Below are 20,184 nucleotides of genomic sequence, written 5' to 3'. Positions count from 1 at the left end.
AAGGCAAAGATATCGCTTCCCAAACCCGAACTAAATAGAGCCGAATTGATGCATCAAGCAAATTCATCGTCGGATATAAGTTGCAACGAAATCTATTGTTGGAGTGACTCCAGCATAATTCTAGGACTGCTATCTAAAAAAAACCCTCTTCAATGGAAACTTATGTTGCTAATAGGATGTCCAAGATCCAGAAAATGAGAAGAAATTGGAAATGGAGTCACATCAGATCTAAGGATCTTCTTCTTTTTCTTCAGCCTTTGTCCCGTTTACAAGTGGGGTCGGCTCGTCGTGATCGGCTTCGCCATTTGGCTCTATCGAATGCCTGATCTGGGTGCAATCTCGAGGCTTTCAAATCCCCATCTAGCGTATCTAGCCACCGTTGTTTAGGTCTGTCTTTTGGTCGTTTACCATCGACTTCGATGTTCAGACCAATCTTGGCAAGTGAATTCTCGTTGGCACGAATTGCGTGACCATACCATCCAAGACGCCTCTCTCGCAACTTTTCAACGATCGGTGCTACCCCATAACGATCGCGGATATCCTCATTTCAGATGTGATCTAAACGTGTGACGCCACTAGTCCAACGTAGCATCTTCGTCTCCATTACCGCAAGACGCCGTTCATTGTCTTTTATAGTCGGCCAACACTCAGAACCATAGAAAGCAGCTAGACGGACGACATTGCGGTAAATTTTAGATTTGAGACGTTCGTTGATAAGGATAATCCAGCTAATTGCGCATCCAGAGGCATCACCCACTGGAAATTGCTAAACCATAGACTTTGGTGGACTGGCCCAGAATGGATATATCTCAGCGATAGTAACAAAAGCGTCAGTCACTATAGAAAACATCAACACTCTTGACGTCCATAGCTGAGCCACAAATTTAAAAAGCTACTCCGAATTTAAAACTCTAATAGGAATAATTGCAATCTGCTTTAGATTCTTTAATAACCTGAGACTTCCTCGAGGGAAGAAAAAAGGGCAGGCGTACCTCAGATGGTTTCAATCAAGCTTTCAACAGAATCATTTGGCTTCTCCAACCAACAGGATTCAAAGAAGAAATCGAGCTGTTGAAAAAGGGTAATCCCTTTAAGGGCAGGCTAAAACAACTCCACCCTTTTTTAAATGAAAAGAGTTGGTGGTAGACTCCAAAATGCAGATATCTCGGAAGACGCAAAATATCCCATTCTCCTTCCACAACACCAACACGTCACTTTTCTAATTATAAGAGATGCACCCAAGTAGACAATGTATAGAGGTCTTCTACTTATACGGAACTACCTGCGTATGAGATGCTGGATAATTAACGATCAAAAAATTATTCGGAGTCAGCTCCATCGAAGTTTAACCTACTGCACACCTCAAACAAAAATACACTGATGAGAGACCTACCTGCGGTTCGTATAAACCCTACGAATGCCTTCACATATTGTGGCGTAGATAATGCAGTTCCCTTCATGTCCCTTCAAAACACGGATACCAAAGGGCCGTGGAGCGACGATAATAAACAAAGGCAATCCATCAGAAATTTGTTTGCGACATGACAACTGAAGCATTTCTAGCTGCTTTAAGGGGTTTACCAGCCGAAAAGGAGTTTGTAGGGAGATCTACAGTGATCATGGATCAAATTTTATTGGAATAGACAATAGAATGGAGTAAAACCTCGCAGAAGCGATTGAATCCTCCACCAATGAAATCAACAAAAGATCGGCCAAGGACGCTATCTCGTGGAAGCTAATTCCTGTGGCTTTTCCTCACTTTGGTGGCTCATGGGAGGCCGGAATCAAGTCTACAAAAGGACACCTAAAGCGATTTTTGACAAGGCGAAGATAGTTCCACTAGACACCCTTCTTTTTGTTCCCATCAAGGTGGAAAATACAGGGTTCGGCAGCATAACTTCCTTTTTTAAAATGCGCGCCACTCAGTTAGTTGATGTCATAGCGGAGCGCTAGTGGTCTCGTTCAAGAGGGGATACTGTAAAGTTTTTCCCGACACGATTCAGTCACCATCATGCGTTCGAATAGTGAGGAGCGTGCCTTTGCCGTTGAGGTTTACTTTTCAAGCGGATGTTCGGTTATTGCAACACAGCGTGCATTTCGTCTTGTAGGTCGGTTAACAAACAAAACATGCGCTACTGGGCTGACACTAACCCTCGAGAATTGCATCAAAAGCCTTTGCATTCACCCAAAGTAACAGTGTGGTGTGCAATTTCCTCAGCTGGAATTATTGGTCCCTAGTTTTTTGAGGAAAATGAGGTTACAGTGACAGTGAATTCGGACCGGTATGTAAACATGCTACAGAATTTTTTTTCCCACGGCTAGAAAATTTGGATTTGGGGGACACTTGGTTCCAACAAGACGGTGCGACAACACACACTTCAAGAGCATCCATGGCTGTTTTGAGGGAACACTTTCCTGAGCGCCTTATCTCAATTACAGGCGATTTGGAATGGCCGACACGCTCTCCCGATCTGGTTTGAACAACTGTATTGCAAAGGTTAGTTGCAATACAGTTGTTCAGTGACGCAATGCTATTTATTATCTGCTTTTTTCTCATCCGAACGTCTTAGGAAAATCCTTCCTTAACTTTTCGGAAACGAATATATTTGGCGTTTCCTTTTCTTGGTCAGGAGGAAGGAGTGATTCCTACCAACCCATTATTTCACTCTACAACACTCTAAGCTACAAACCAATCAGAATTTCCACCTATCTCTTTTTCAGTCATTGATGATAGTCAACAGCAACGCAACACATGCACTTTCCTTGCTATTCCTGACAACGGACGGTTTTCATGTCAGTATAACCACGATCCGGACGCCATTGATCTTCAAAATCCTGAATTCCGGATTCCAGATGGAAGCATATGTCGAATCAAGTGTAATCGAAACTACGAAATTCCTACCCACTTGGAGCCTTTTAACGTATTCAGATGCGCTAACGGACAATGGAATACAACCATAAACGATCTTTGCCAGCTGAAGATACGAAATTAAAAATAGATGAATTGTCATTAAAGATTGGAAATTGTGTTAAAAGTAAATATTAAGTTTAGCTTGCATATTAGAGATAATGCAAAGCAAAAATTTGATATGCCGCTAAAGTATTTATTGAAATGTTTGTATATTATTTGTTAGTCTCGCGACATGCGTAATCTAAGGCTTTGAGAATACTCATTGATATATTATCTAAAAATGTGCGAAAATATATCCTTTTATGTGATTATAATAAAGTCAGATATTTACTTTTAATCTAATATTTTTATTAGTATTGTTCAAGAATTCCTTTGTGTGTGTTTCGATGAATGATGCGCATACGATTTTTTACAGCATTCCAAAAACTTCTTCAGTCTAGATCTCGCCGCAGAGGTCTCCAAGCCCTTTAGAGACCCCAGGAGGATCGACTGGAGAAGGTTTGGTCAGGTAATTAAGAACAAACTCTCCGGTACGCATATTGGTAGGATTGGCACGACAGACGAACTGGAGTCAAAGGTCGGGGCTCTGGAGAAGGCATTTGATACCGCCTTTAAAGTCTCGTGCCCTACTAAGTACAGCAAAAAGACCCTGCCACCGTGGTGGAATGAAAATCTCTCTACACTCAGGAAGCTGATCAGAGAAATCTTCAACATCTGCTACAGGCAAAAATACTGGCAGCCATACAAGGACTGCCTGAAGAAGTATAATACAAGTCGGCCATCAGGACCGCCAAGAGGCGGTCTTGGCTGGACTATTGTCAGAACATCGAAAGCACTAGTGAATCCGCGAGTCTCAGTACGATTCCGTCCAAGGAACATAAGAGCCCATCCTTCCTTAAAAAGTCGGAAGGCTCCTGGACGGAATCTTCTAGCGAAACCTTGGAGCTGCTAGTGCAAACGCACTTTCCCTCCAGCGAGAAGGACTGTGAGTCAGAACCTTGCTTGGAGGGTTTGCGGCAACCCCAACTGTGCGAGACTATCAAATCGGTAATTACCGAGGATAAGATCGGCTCGGCTATAAACAGCTTCTCCGCATACAAGTCTCCAGACCCAGATGGAATAATGCCAGTCATGCTACAGAAGCAGCAGGATAGGGTTGTGCCGTGGCTTGTTAAGATTTACCGGAGCTGCATCCCTTTAGGATACGTACCGCAGTCCTGGAGGCGCGCACGAGTGGTTTTCATACCGGAAGCGGGCAGGCGCGGTCATGAGTCCGCGAAGGACTTTCGATCAATCAGCCTGACCTCTTCCGTGCTGAAGACCCTAGAACGCGTCCTGGACATTCATTTAAGGTCGATTATGGAGAGAACGCCTTTCTCTAAGTCCCAGCATGCCTACCTCAAAGGAATATCCACAGAAACCGCCCTCCATGAGGTAATTGGCACGGTTGAGCGGTCGCTGCAGTACAAGTATAATACCCTTGCTGCCTTCTTGGATATAGAGGGAGCTTTTAACAACGTCAGTACCAATGCCATCAAGGAAGCCTTGACCTGTATTGGATTGGAGGCGTATCTCACGCATTGTATTATATCCATGCTGAGTACCAGGATAATCCAGTCGGATCTGGGAGGCAACCACTTGACCAGAGCTGTGAACAGAGGCACGCCCCAGGGTAGCGCCATCTCACCGGTGCTCTGGTTAATAGTAATGAACAAAATTTTACGTACATTGGACAGCAGCGGGGTGAAGGTGGTGGCGTATACCGACGACTTGGTGATATTAATATCAGGGATGTTTCTGCCCATTATGAGCGACATCATGGAAGGAGCGTTGCGAAAGGTGTGCCTGTGGGGCGCAAGATGCGGACTCAGCATAAACCGAACCAAAACGCAACTGATGCTATTCACCACCAAGACAAGGATACCTGAATTCCATCTACCACGGCTGAATGAACAAAGATTGGTTCTTTCCTCTAATGTGAAGTATCTGGGTGTAATCCTGGATCCTAAGCTAAATTGGAGGTTGAACATAGAACTGAGGGTTAAGAAGGCCTGTATAGCCTTCTATGCCTGCAAGAGAACCTTTGCAAAGAAATGGGGTCTCCGGCCGAGGATGGTTCTTTGGATGTACACCGCTGTAGTGCGTCCGATCCTAACGTACGGCTCTATTGTATGGTGGCAGGCTTTGAAGAAAAAATACAATGGAACGAAGCTTGACAGAATTCAAAGAACCGCGTGTGCAGGTGCTACAGGGACTCTGCAGTCCTACCCGGCAGATGCTCTCAATGTACTCTTGCATCTCCTCCCCCTAGACCTCCACATTAAATATGTTGCAGCGTGCAGTGCCGTCAGACTACGTGAGTCCGGATGCTGGACAGCAAAGTCCTACGGCCACAGCAACATCCTAGATATACTACCTCGAGAAATCTGGGCATCCCCCACGGACTATGTCACACGCAAGTTGAACTTCACGAGAAACTTTGCTGTGGACCTTCCAACCAGGGCAAAGTGGAAAACCGGCGGCGTGTTGCAAGACTATGACACAGTATTCTTTACGGACGGATCAAAGATGGCCTATGGAGTCGGCGCGGGGGTTTTCTCAAATACTCACGGTGTATCCAAGTCATATGGTCTCCCAGGTTTCGCCAGTGTATTCCAGGCGGAAGTATTGGCGATATTGGAAGTCTGTCGATGGCTGGAGCATGATTCGAGCCCCAAGCGTAGCATAGTCATTCTAACCGACAACCAAGCGGCCATCAAGGCCTTGTACTCAGCGACGACATCTTCCCGGCTGGTGGGGCAGTGCGGAGACGCGCTTAACCGTCTGGGCGGCACGCTCAAGGTCACTCTCCTCTGGGTTGCCGGGCGTAAGAACATAGGGGGGAATAAGCGGGCTGACGGATTGGCCAGGCAAGGCTCTGCTCTTGGCAGTCCTTCGGCGAATACATTCTGTGTTTCGCTGGCGGCTGTCGGGGGCCGAGTCTACTCGCACTACCTAGCTGCCGCGGGCCTGAGATGGCGAAGGCTTGCAAGCTGTGCCAAGTCAAGGAGAATTTGGCCCGCTTATAACATAGCCCGATCACGAGAGCTAGACCCGGCATACCCTACAACTCGCATTGCTGAAGCTGCGGAGAAGGAAGGGAAACTCTCATGCACTTTCTCTGCGATTGCCCAACTCTGGCTAGAGTGAGGCTGCGGACACTGGGTAAACCATTCTTTGGAGACCTCAGAGAGATTTGTAGCTGTCGAGTGGGAGAGCTGCTTTCCTTTGTGAATGCTACGGGCTGGCTCTGAAGATCCGAGCCGGCTCTGCCTCCCTGCTCCCATAACAACAGTCACGGTCTTAGGAATTTGTAGCATCAAAACGGCGCACCAAAGCGCTAATTGGGCTCCTCTGAGCGACCACTGATACCTATCTACCCCTACCCAAAAACTTTTATAAACATCAGGACAAAAAGGACCCACCTTTACGGGTTAAAGATACAAACAAAAACGTTTACAGACTAAAGGTTAACATATTGTAGGTTGATGGGTACCCAGGTGCTAACACAAAGGTTAAATATAAATTCAGTAGTCGATTAACTTCGCCATAATTAACTATTTTTCCTCCTTATCTGGTCGACTACAGAATGGATGGCGTTATTGACCGCTGCCAATGATGGTGAGCATGAAGCATTCCAGCTCTAATACGGTGCGAAATCCTGGGGAGCGAGAGGCATCAAAGGTCGCCTCCTCATTCACGATGACAAGCAGCCGAAGAGGTGGAATTGAATGAAATTCAGCACAACTACCGCAACGCGTGATGCCTATATTTCACTAACGTGGCAGCAAATTGCAAACAACTGCATGTTGGATTTTTTCTCCAAACAGAAGAGAAACCATCACGACCATCAATGCATTCGAACGAAGTAAAGCCGCTGAGTCCGACAGTCCCCCTGCAGAGTTATTCATCGCTGCATCTGTAGTTTGCACAGATCAGCTACTTCCACTCATACGAAAATCTTGGGAATCCAAGACCTCTCTTAAAGAACGGAAGAAGTGGACGATAGTTAAGATTGCAAAGAAAGGCACCTGTTTTCAGTGCGAAAACTGGAGGAGTATTTACATGCTCCCTGCCGTCGTGAAAATAATAGCTCAAATAATCTCCGAACGCATCAATGAACACCTCTAAAACTTGATCGACAGTGAACCGGCTAGTTTCCGCCCTGGCGTGCACCTGATGTGCTTTGCGCAGGAGAGGCACTCTGGAGAAACGAATAGCTATTATCTAAGAGGAAAATGTCACCTGCTGCATCGAGATAAAATCTCAAAGGTATTTGAAGTCCAAAGCACAGTTCACTAGGGTTGTATATTATCACCGAGATTGTTTCTTTTTGATATCGACGACGTTCACCGAGATATAGACCTTGGCCAAATGGCTCTAGATTTAGAAAAGAGAAACAAGTAGAGTTGGATTGAAGATAAACACCAACCAAACCAAAGTTCTCAGCCTGAAGGGTCGTCGTTCTCTCCCTATATACATTAATCAGTAGAGCATCGAACGCGTTAATCAATTATATTGTATACCTATATTTAAAAAAGCCCACGGACCGAGGGGCGACCAACCTAAGGATGGGCTGAAGGCAACATCCAAAGGCCCGCATCACAGCGATGATGCGTTTTAACGCAAAGTGTGTGCGACCATTCGAAAATATATTACTACATCCCGATTGTCGCAAACACTTCAGCCAATGACGCGGAGGTTCTACACTACAGAGACATGGATCTTATATCGAAGACAGTGCGGATCAAGACTGAAACCCATTAGGTCAGATTGTTAACGAACAGGACCCTTCGGACTATAGCACAGGTTGCAAGGATAACTACTTTTTGCATCTCCATGTATAGTCCAGCCCTAAGATCGAGCGTTTTCAGGGCTTTATGTAAGTTCTGCGGGACTAATCCCGTCGCTGAAATTATTACTGGGACTACTTGGATCTTTTGTAGTCTCCAAGTCTGCTTCATATCGTCTGCCAAGGGGCCGTAGTTCCGAATTTTTTCGTGCTGTTTTTCAACAGTGTTCCGGTCCAACGGTACGGCTACATCGATTATAAGGCACGCTCGTTCTTCCTTCAGAAGCAGAACTAGATCGGGTCTGTTATGATTAACACTGTGGTCGGTGGCAATAGTGTGATCCCACAGTAGTTTGACCCGATCATTTTCCAAGATTCTCTGCGGAGTATACTTATAGTAAGGATGGTAGGTTGCCACTAAGTTATACTTCAACGCAAGGTTTTGATGGAGAATCTTGCAGACAGAGTTATGACGATTGGTGTACTCGGTATCGCTCAACATCCTGCACGCAGATGTTATGTGCTGGATGGTCTCCTCTTCACAGTTGCATAACCTACAACTGGAGTTGGTGATTGAGGAGTCGTGAAGAATGTACCGTTTATAATTTTTTGTTGGGAACGAAGCATTGAAGTTAGGAATGCTTCGGTCTCATAGAGAAGTACACCATTTGTCAACCATTTGTTGGAGGCTTCGATGTCAATGCCTGACAACAACAAATTTTTTATATGACCTCCGTGAATGGGTTTCTCTTTCCGCATCTCGATCTTCTGTTGGACTGAAGTAACATTCGACATGGGATCCCATTCTCTGCTTCTCAAGTTCAAAGGAGATAATTTATTATCTGCCATGACGGTAGCCTGATGTATTTGGCTAGAGGATTCTTTCTCATAGAAAAACTCACGAAGAGAATGCACTTGATTGTAGTGCAACGTTCTTAAATCAAGTACCCCCCTTCCTCCCTGATGACGTGGGATAGTGATCCTCAATTTTTCGGCAGCTCTATTGTGCATGTTGTTGTTTGCAAGAACTACCCTTACCCGTCTATTGACAGCTTCTAAATCAGTATTACTCCACTGTATCACACCGAAAGTGTATAGAAGGACGGGAATGGCGAAGGTGTTGATTGCAATTATCTTATTTTTCCCGTACAGCTCAGTTTTAAGGACAAGATCCAGACGCCCTTGAAATTCCCCCAGCAACTTAGATTTAATTATTGCCACAGCAGGTGTTGTTGCTTGCGATATGCCGTGGTATTTGTAGACGTCGTTCGAATCCATGCCCTCAATTCGGATGTTATTTTGGCTGTATCCTTCGTTGTCGGTGTGTTTTCCCCGAACAATTGTTTTTATGCGACATTTCTCCAAACCCAACTGCATGCCGATATCCCTGCTGAACTGGATGGTGATGTCTTTGGCATACAATTTGATGTCGTCAATGTACATCAAATGGCTTAATGTACATTTCGACAATATGCCATGCTTGACTTGGAACCCGTATTTGCTTTCATGCAAAAAGTGGGATAGCGGATTCAAAGCCAAACAAAACCACAGTGGGCTTAGAGAGTCGCCTTGGAAAATGCCACGCCTGATTGGTATCTCTCCTGATGTTTGCGAAGATACCCATAGCTTCGTGCTCCAATTCTTCATTACTGTTCTCAGTAGAAGAACGACATTCGGGTTGATTTTATACAAGCGTAACACTTGTAGTAACCACGAATGTGATATGGAGTCAAAGGCTGATTTATAATCGATGTAGGCTGTCGAGATGTTTCGTTTTTGGTGGACAGCCTGCTTTAAAGCTACCGTATCGATTATAAGCTGTTCTTTGCAGCCCCGGGAGCCTTTTGCGCATCCTTTTTGCTCCTCAGCTATCAATTTATGAACATCAAGATGTTTTGAGATGTTTGCGCACAGAACTGAAGTGAAGACCTTGTAGATGGTAAGAAGACAAGTAATTGGTCGACATTTTGAAGGGCAAGAGGCACCCTGTTCCTTGGGGATGAGGAAAGTTATCCCCTTGGTGAAAAATGGCGGAACTAAATCAGGATCGGCAATCATCTGATTAAATTGATTTGCCAATATCCTGTGAGTGCTCTTGAACCGCTTCAGCCAGAAGTTGTGAATCTTGTCAACTCCTGGCGCCTTCCAGTTACCTGCCTTGTCAAGGGCTGCTTTAACGTCGACTTCAGTTACGTCAGGCATGGTCATTTCGGGGAGGGCCTCGCATGAACGCATAAGGTATGGGAGCCACGCTGCTTCTAAATTGCAACGGCTGGATTCGCTCCAAACACTTCTCCAGAAGTCTTCTGCCTGATCCAGATTGAGGTTACTTTCCCTATCTGAGCTGGTGAGATTTTTGTAGAATCCCCGTTGGTTCTGGAAGAACAAGGTGTTGTCTGTCCTTCGTTGAAAGCTTTTCTGATACCTACGGATGCGATTGGAGCATACCGCAAGTTTCTGCTTCAGCACCTCGAGGATTTCTTCGATTGGCATATCATTGGACAGATGGTAGTTTCCAATGATGTTCACAACGCATCTGTGCACGCTTGGTGATGGATTTCCAAGGAGTGCTTGCGTCACACGACCAATCTCCTTTCTCAACTTTTCGACTCTTTTGTTGAGTCGAAACACCCAGAACGGTAAAGTCCTTCTGCGCATACCTCTGTTATTCGCTCTAAGATGTTGGTTATGGAGACGAATAACCGTGGCAGCTGCAACGTAGATCAGGTTGTGAACCTCTGTAGCAATAATCTCGCTAGCCAAGCGATCAGCCAAAATTCTGTCAACGGCAGCAATGATGTTAGTAGTTGCCGAAGTAAACTTCAGTTTTGGGATCTTTGGCCTAGCGTCTGGGAGAATCTCAGCATACTCTGTGAATGCGACCTGGAATGCGGTCAAAGCCTCATTATAAATTGGGTCGACATCCCCAGTTACTAAGCTTCTCCTGACTACTGGATTCATGGAGTGCCTTACAGGTGGAGTACTTGTGTTACTCCTTTGACTAGTCCGGTAATTTGATGACTCCAGCCCGAGCTCAAGTGAAACCTCTTGGAAGATTTGTTGCCTAGTTGGTAAGGCAACTCGGTTGTTATTCATTATCACCCGGTACTGGTTAACGACGTTCTGTTCCGGAACATGACTTAGCTCCGGAAATCGGGTTATGAACGCGTCATGTAGTCGATGTCTGTACCCTGATGGATTCCGTTCCAAATCCGTGACACGGTACTAGGCGCGGACGATAAATTCGTTGAGTTGGTTCGTCCAAACCATACGACGCCTAGGTCTCCCGTCCCTGGTGGTTAACGGCATAACCGCCAAAACATCCAAGGGCGAAGAGCCGCTCTGATGTTGTTGAACGACCCTTAACCGTGTTGGGTACTGTCTTCGTGTCCCTGGGATCCCATTAAAAGAATTTAAATTGTTTTCCCCAATTTTATTCCCACGAGTATTGGGGAAGCAGTCAACCCTGCAACAGAGCCCCAATGTTGCAATGCCCCATGGTTACCTCCAAAGGTAGGGAAGGTATTTGAAGGGGAGCCGCTGAAATACAGTGTAACGTCACTGCAATTCATCCGATAGGCGCGTCGATCCCTTCACCCCAGATTACGGATTTGTTAAGGAGGTTTACTCCCCCTGAACGGGAAGAATCGGTAAGGGAGGACGAACACAAAGGGAAACGTTCTGCTTGTCCGTGGCTACTTATTTACAAGATTAACTTGCGATATTCGTAGCTGACCCGGTGGATCATGTCATTATCCGCAACCCATAACACGCGCCTGGTCGCATGCAGCTCTGCGTTTGCAACTCAGGTGAGGATAAACCTGGTACGCCAGGAAATATATACCTATATATATATATAAAGACCATCAACATATATATATATATCTAGGAAGCGTGGTTTCGGCCGATACATATAGGTCAATTTGAAGAATTTAACCGGTCAAAGGTTTGTAAGCTTTGCCTAAATTTGACAGAAAATTCGAATATCTGAGAAAGCACTTGCTGTCCTGTTATTGTAATACGTCAGATAATTGAAGTAGTTTAAAACAATGATTTAAACGTCTATGGAAGAAAAATGGTTCAGAGCCCATAGAAAAGAAGCAATATTCCTTAAAACCAATGCAGTTTGTTCAGAAAGAAGGTTTGAACTAACAATAAACAAACGAGACCAAATCAACGTTCTAAATCAAAAAAGAAAAAAAGAAAGGGTAGAGGCGGATTTAACCAAGTGACAATATGAATTTAATTAAAAATACAATAAATCCTTTTTTCTCCAAAAGGCCACAAGTACTTGCGCAGAAATCCCAGAAGTGCGCTGGATACCAACAAGCCAAATATAAACCAAAATTTGACCTGAGTGAAATTATGCGGTGTTTCCAACGATTAATTAATTGAAATAATAAAAACTTGTTGTTTCTTTTTCGTTGGTGTGAATATTTATTCTTGCAAATACCGATATTTCGGGAACCACTTGTTCCCTTCATCAGTGCTAACTTGTTAACAACAAGTTTTTATTATTTCAAAATTTGACGTTTCCTCTGATATGCATATATTCTAAACACCATCCGATCACATCCGAAATGAGGATATCCGGGATCAATATCGGGTTGAATCGATCGTGGAAAAACCGCGAGATGGTATGGTCAGGTAATTCGCGCCAAAGAGAATTCACTTGCCAAGATTGGTCTGAATATCGAAGTTGATGGTAAACGACCAAAAGGCAGACCTAAGCAACGGTGGCTTGATACGCTGGATGGGGATTTGAAAGCCTTGAGATTGCACCCAGATCAGGCATTTATAATAATAATAATAATCGTTGGCGCAACAATCCATATTGTACCAGGGCCTTGAAGTGTGTTAGAGCACTTCATTCAACACCGTAACGGTACACTACCTGATTACAGCTCCCCCTCGGACACCACCTTGTCGTGGTGGGGGAGCCTGTAGTAGTTTATTACTACACTAAGGGTGTCCAAAAATATGAATATGGAAACGATGGATTTAAACTCTCCAAGTGGTAAGAAGTCACAGACTTCGAATCCACCCGCGGCCATGAGCAATCATGTCGTGGCCGAGGCGCGGATTTTGGAGGCCTCACCACATTCATATTCGCCTACAGATCAATCTGTAGAAGGCATGCTTTCCGACTCAGTGGAAAGTTTGCACTTGGTGCCTACGGCGAAGTTAGCCAGAAATTAAAGTACGGAAACTTTCAAATTGGGAGAAACTGGAAATCCGACTACGGCTGAATTCTGCCTGTCAGAACCTTCTCCTTCATCCTTACCAGGAAGAGCGGAAGAACGGGAAGCTGGTAACGTAGACACTACTGGTTTAACGCCGGTGTGTGGCAATGGATCCAAGCGGTCCGGACATCGTGAACCTGGAATGGCCCGAAGCCGACGGCAAAAGAGAGCACTGCGAAGGAAGATGAAGCACCTTGGGAATGAGGACATGGACGTGGCTGTACCACTAGGGGCGGTAACGCCCAGAGAAATCGGACACAAGGAAGCGGAATCTCCGACGGAAGGTGGGGATAAACTGGAAACCCCGGTAAGATCCACACTGGACGCACCAGACTCTTCTGTCAGCGACAATAGACTAAGTTTATGTCGAAAAACATGCCAAAGCTCCCTCCTACCTGTTGGCAGCGAGAATGACAAAGCTGCAGGATTTCCCCTATACCTTTCTGGTGCAAGAACCGTGGGTTCGATTTAACAGAATCTGTGGCATTGGATCAGTAAAGGGGGCTAGGATCTTCTACGACGAAAGATCCATAAGACCGAGAGCTTGCGTCCTGATGTCAAGACGGTTAGAAGGAACTATGCTGAGACAATATTGTTCCCAGGACTTAGCTACGGTCATCATACAATACCAAATAAATGGCGAGAGGAAAAACATCATAGTTGCCTCCGCTTATTTACCCTATGATTCTTTGTATCCTCCACCGACGCAAGAACTTAGGGATCTGGTGGCGTATGCAGAATCAAGTAGTCTCGAACTCTTAATAGGTTGCGATGCGAATGCTCAACATATTTGTTGGGGCAGTAGCAAATGTAATCCAAGAGGAGAGAAACTATTTGATTTCATCACTTCAGCTGGTCTTATGACTGCAAACGTAGGGAGCGCCCCTACGTTCGTGGGACCGAGAAGAAGCGAAGTAATTGACCTAACAATCTGTACCCCAAAATTGTTAGAGTTGATTACACACTGGCGAGTGCTAGACGAGGTCTCACTGTCAGATCACCGATATCTAGAATTCAATCTGACTATTGCGGGCGAACAGTCTGCAGTACAAAGACGGAACCCTAGGAAAACGGATTGGGTAAAGTTCAATGAACTTCTTGGCAATAAAGTACAGTTCCCTAGGCGACTAAGGACTCCTTTGGTGCTGGAAGATGAATTGAAAACTCTGAACGGCACACTTTTAGAGTGCTATGAAGAGGCTTATTCTATTTCCCGAGGCCAAAGCGGTAAAACGGTTCCTTGGTGGAACCGAGAACTGCAAAAACTCAGGAAATCAACCAGGCGACTTCTAAATCGTGCTTGCAAAAGTAACAAGGACGAAGACTGGTTAAATTTCAGGAACTCACAACGTGAATATAAGAGGCTCGTGAGGTGCTCGAAACGAGACTCCTTTAGAGCGTACTGTGAGGAACTGGAAGGCGAAAGGGAGACTTCAAGGCTGTGCAGAGTCCTCAAAAGGGATGAGTCGGCCAAGTTGGATTCTCTTAGAAAACCCGACGGTACTTTCACGAGCTCCAGACTGGACTCAGTACAAACCCTCCTGGAAGTACACCACCCGGGAGAACGGGTGAGAGAAGTGGTAGGGGGAGAGTTGACGGTTCTTGCAACCCCTTCAACACGCAAGCGTTGCAAGGGGAACTGGAACACTGCGAAAGCGGTTGTTACCCAAAAAAAGGTGAGAGCTGCCATACTGTCCTTTGAACATTTCAAAGCACCTGGCATGGATGGCATCTATCCGGCAATGCTAAAGGAGGGTATGGAGCATTTAGAGCGACCTCTAAGAAATGCTTTTCGAGGATGTCTTGCTCTGGGCTACGTGCCTTCTTATTGGCAACAGGTTAAGGTAGTTTTCATACCGAAACCTGGGAAAGATGACTATTCTAATCCAAAGAATTTCAGACAGATCAGCTTGACTTCATTCTTGCTGAAAGGTTTGGAGAGACTGGTGGAGCGTCACATTCGTGGAAAAGCACTTAGGTCACACCCACTTAGTGAAAACCAACATGCTTACCAACGTGGAAAGTCCTGTGAGTCTTGTCTTCATTCTTTCGTCACAAAGATAGAGGATGCAACTTTGAATAGTGAGTACGCGATGGGGGTGTTCGTGGACATTGAAGGGGCTTTTGACTGTGCGCCTTTTCAAAAACTTTGTGATGCCGCCAGAGTGCATGGTGTTGATGATGGTTTAATTAAGTGGATCCATGCTATGCTAACGCAAAGATTATTGTGCGCTGAGGTAGGGGTCGATCGCTACCTGACTACAGAAGCATCGAAGGGCTGCCCCTAAGGAGGTGTGCTTTCGCCGCTTCTGTGGAGTATGCTGATCGACTCACTGCTATGCGAACTGCAAAATTTGCCAATACACGCTCAAGCTTATGCTGATGACGTGGCTGTACTTGCTGTTGATCGGGATCTTGGAACGGTGTGCAGGAATATACAGCGTGCCGTTGATTTGATAGACAGCTGGTGCCTTAGACATGGTTTGTCAGTTAATCCAAATAAAACCGCAGTGGTTTTATTCACAAAAAGGAGAAAACTGGATGGACTTTGCCTTCCTGAGATGAGGGGTACTACCCTTCAACTCTCCGAAGAAGTGAAATATCTGGGGGTCACTCTAGATAAAAACTTCTTTGGAGCAAATAGAGGTAAAGATGAAACGAGCTCTCACAGCTTATAGGTTGTGCAGAGGGACCTTTGCCTCGACATGGGGACTCAGGCCTCATGTGGTAATGTGGATATACGTTGCCATCATTAGGCCGATGTTCGTATATGCATCCGTAGTCTGGTGGGTTAAGGTGAGACAAAAAGGTTTTCACCGTAAACTAGCCGCACTGCAAAGAACTGTTTGTCTGGGTATCACTGGTGCCATGAGCACGACATCCGGCGCAGCTCTGAATGCATTACTCAATTTGCAACCCCTGGATATATTTATTCAAAGCACTGCAATGAGAGCAGCTCATAGGCTAATTCGATTAGATCTATGGGAAAACAACGGATGTGGGGAGCACAGAGCATTGGAAGAGTTACTGGGAGGACTGAATCCAGTTCTTACAATGCCTTCCGATTCTCGTGTCCCCATACATCTGTTTGGTAGAAGATTTGTAGTTACCCTGAAGCGTAGAGAGGACTGGGAAGACCCAGAAGAATGCGTGGCGGGATATACGGAAGTCTTCTACACCGATGGCTCAAAAACAGAAGAGGGTTCTGGAGCCGGAGTCTACCTCCCGAATAAAAACGAGAAGTGGGCTTTTCCTTTGGAACAATATGCAACGGTTTTTCAAGCCGAAGTTTATGCGATCCTAAGGGTGGCAAACTGGTTGATTGACGAGCGGTTGAAGGGCAGGTGCATCGCAATCTGCAGTGACAGTCAAGCTGCACTGAGGGCATTGAGCAGTCGTTTGATCACCTCGAAAATCGTTCAGGAATGCAGAAACCGTTTGAACTCTATGTCTAGATTCAATACGGTGGAACTACTCTGGGTACCTGGTCACTGTGGCATAGAGGGAAATGAAATCTCGGACTATTTAGCGAAAGAGGGGTCAATCTCCCCTATGCCGGGACCGGAGCCAGCAATTGGGGTATCAGTAACATTGGCTAAATCTGTTTTCAAAAACTGGGAACAAGTTTCCCATGATGACAGGTGGCAGAGCTTAAATGCTGCTCGACACACCAAACTTTTCCTGCCAGAACCCAACATACGTATCGCAAAGTTTATCCTGTCGAAAAGCAGGAGGACTTGCAGGTGTATTGTGGGCATTCTGACAGGCCATAATTCACTAGCTGGGCATCTGTTCAGAATAGGAATTACCGAAAATGATACGTGTCCCTCCTGTAATGAGGAAGCGGAATCCACGGAGCTTTTCCTATGTGAATGCCCCGCCTATGGACGCATCAAGCATCAGATCTTTGGTGCCGATGTCCTCCAATTGCGATGGGTAGCATCACATGCACTAACGGAAATCCTGCGATACGTGAACGAATCCGGAATAATCCGTTAGACGGGGGAGGCGAGTACAATGGGCCAACACGGCCTGAGTGCTCAGAAGCTGTAGCTTCTCCCCCACCATACACACACACACACTCATCCCATCGCTCCAATATGCCTATTCTGTCGGAAATCAGATTCCCTTTTTGTCTCGGCAGGATGAGCATCCAGGTGTGTAAGGTTTCATCCTGCTGATTTGTTGGTAAAACTTCCGCGCCCCCTGCACTTTTCGAGTTCACCGACTTATTGGTTCTCCCAGGCTTCCTTTTCCCGCCAGTGAAGTCGCTTCTCCGCTCGCCGGAGCTCGTGATAAATATCTCCGCGTGTGCCCGCGTCCTTTGAGAATGCAACATTACTCGGTATGCAGCATTCTTCCGTTCCGTTGCTAGGTTAGTTTACTGGGGGAAGCCGCAGCTCCGAGCACTCAGGTCATTGTGAGGCCCATTGTACTATCCCCGTAAATCGCCTATTCAATAGCTTCCCGCCTACGTTGTTCGCAAGCTTTACCGAATCAGAGAACATTCTCCAGAGGCAGAAAGTGCGCAGATTTTTCATTGAAGGAAACCTTACTAAGGTGTCTTCGTCTGAGATCTGAGGAGGCCGGTCAGCTGCATAGAAAGTGCAGAGCCGTCTCCTCCTCTTCCTCTCATTGGGTGCACATAGCCGAAACCACCACCCCGATCTTTTTCGTATGGTAGTTTAAGGAGCAGTGCCCCCTTAAAAGCCCTACTAGGGTTGTCATGTCACACTTTTTAAGGGGGTCATCCCGTGTGTCGGGTTGGAGAAATCGATTTTTTTTTGTATGAATTGTATCTATATATAGTGGAGAGTATGTGGGCAAAGGGATTTTCCGAAATTCAAAGTCGTTCAGAAATTACAGTGTTAAACAGGTAAGGAGTTTGCAGCCGCGGCTAGGGTACTCGATGAGAAAGAGCATCGAATCTTTTTTTCCTTGCTAGTTTTTTACCTGCGCCTTATAAATTCGAACACAGGTATAAATATAAAAAGATGGAAAACCAATCAATTGTCTAAACTTATTTGCTGTTTGGAATAAAAAGGATAATCCAGTCTAGAGTGAGCATTGAAAGGCTTTCAAGCTACTCAGTTATATTTTATTGTAAGTATTGTGCTGTTTGTGTGTTCAGTGATTTTTTTAAATGGATCGTGCGAAGGGAGATCGCTTTAACGTTCAACGTCATGCTCACACTAAAAAACAAGTATTTCATGGGAGTCAATAATGATCAGAGAAGAAAAAGGACTTCGCATCAACGTCAGCAAAGAAACTTTTAGCAATCATGAACATGGATGTTCCAATTGCGACAAGTTTTGTATATTGTATATTGGATTTTGCTGGAGTTTTCTCCGGTATTTCTGCAAATTTTTGCAAATTATAAAATATACGTAGTAGTAAAAAAGGAATGCGTAGGACATGTCGAGAAAAGAATGGGAACGCGGCTTAGAAATGCAAAGAAGAATCACAAAGGCATTGGTGGAAAAGGGGCTGGAAAACTTACTGATAAGGTTATTAACGACCTCACTACATTTTTTGGGCTAGCTATTCGTCGACGCGCAAATTCGATAAAAGGAATCAAGCAAGAAATTTGGGTAACTTTCTTCCATAAATGAGAGACGAAAATTCTCAGCATCAAAATTTTCCAGCAGGCGAGGACAGTTGGTGCAAATGGCGCAAAGCGGAAGCTAAAGGAGAACTAGATAGTTTCCACCACGAGAAGGCACCTTTGACTGAAGAAGTTCAAACAGTCATTAAACCAATCTACGAAGATTTGTCACGAGATGATCTCTTGAACAGATGTTTAGGAGCAGAGACCCAGAATAACAATGAGTCGTTAAATGCATTGATCTGGACTTTCGCTCCTAAACACCTTCATTCTGGGGCCAATGTCGTAGAAATAGCCACTTTTCTGGCTGTAATTATTTTCAATGAGGGATTCAATGGCATTCTCATAATCCAAGTGACAATGGGATGTCAAGTTGGTCACATATGTCAGGTTTATGCCGACCGCCTAAATGAAGCGCGAATTTGGCGGTCCGAACGACGATCGACTGACCTCTCTAAAAGAGCCAGAATTGAAACCAGAGAGCAACAATCGGCCTTACAAGACTCTTTTGAAGAAACGGAGGGTGCTCTCTATGGACCAGGTATAGCAAATTAATGGTGAGTTAAAATTTTACTGTTGATAATGACATTTAAATTTTCAAATGCGTTTTTCTCGAAACTGCATCTTGAAAATCTATCCAACTAAATTCTTTGAAATTTTCACGACTTCTTCAATACATATTTCTACGGTCCGCAAACTAGGATAATTGCAATCGGACTGGTCGTTTTTTTTAATTCATAAAAAAGCCGTAAAAAAACACCAAAATCCGTCCGGATAGCTCAGTGGTTAGAGCACTGGGTTGTCATACGGAAGGCCGCGGTTCAAATCTCACTGGTGGCAGTGGGATTTGTATCGTGACTTGACGTCGGATGCCAGTCGACTCAGCTGTGAATGAGTACCTGAGTCAAATCAGGGTAATAATCTCGGGCGAGCGCAATGCTGACCACATTGCCTCCTACAGTGTTCTGTAGTGTACCGTTACGGTCTTGAATGAAGTGCTCTAACACACTTCAAGGCCCTGATCCAATATGGATTGTTGCGCCAACGATTATTATTATTATTATTAAAATTTTACTGTTGATAATCACATTTAAATTTTCAAATGCGTTTTTCTCGAAACTGCATCTTGAAAATCGACTGCCACCATAGCTCAAAATCTATCCAACCAAATTCTTTGAAATTTTCACGACTTCTTTAATACATATTTCTACGGACCACAAACTAGGATAATTGCAATCGGACGTGTTGTTTTTTTTTATTCATAAAAAAACACCAAAATCCAAAAAATTAAGTTTAAAAGCCCACCAAAAATTTACCTTTTAATATTTTGTAATTATCCTAATTTGAGGACCGTAGAATTTTGTCCACATTAAAATGCCGTTTAGTTTTTTTCATCAGATGAACACAGCGCCCTCCAGCGTGGCAGAAGAAAACACCTTTTTTTGGACATGGGTGCATAAATTGACACGTATTCCGAAATCTAGCTGCGATATCAATCTGGAAAATGTATCATATATACTAGAAATATCAATAAACATATGGTGAAAAAATCACGTTTTTATCTTTATCCAATCCTCCAAAATAATTTTTCAAA

At 44.8% G+C, this 20,184-nt stretch overlaps 1 protein-coding gene across 1 annotated transcript in view; it reads left to right on the top strand.

Annotated features, from left to right (window-relative positions):
- LOC119655708 overlaps positions 1-3,248 on the top strand; it is a 69,708-nt gene extending 66,460 nt beyond the window's left edge. The window contains exon 5 of the mRNA XM_038061729.1: positions 2,722-3,248. Within this exon, the coding sequence (XP_037917657.1) occupies positions 2,722-2,993 (272 nt within the window). The 3' untranslated portion in view covers positions 2,994-3,248. The remainder of the gene's footprint in view (positions 1-2,721) is intronic.
- The last annotated feature ends 16,936 nt before the right edge of the window (positions 3,249-20,184 follow it).

The sequence above is a fragment of the Hermetia illucens genome, chromosome 4, assembly GCF_905115235.1.
Source record: "Hermetia illucens chromosome 4, iHerIll2.2.curated.20191125, whole genome shotgun sequence".
NCBI classification, from domain to species: Eukaryota; Metazoa; Arthropoda; class Insecta; order Diptera; family Stratiomyidae; genus Hermetia; species Hermetia illucens.
The sequence above is the reverse complement of the archived record's forward strand: the minus strand, read 5'-3'. Positions and strand labels throughout refer to the sequence as shown.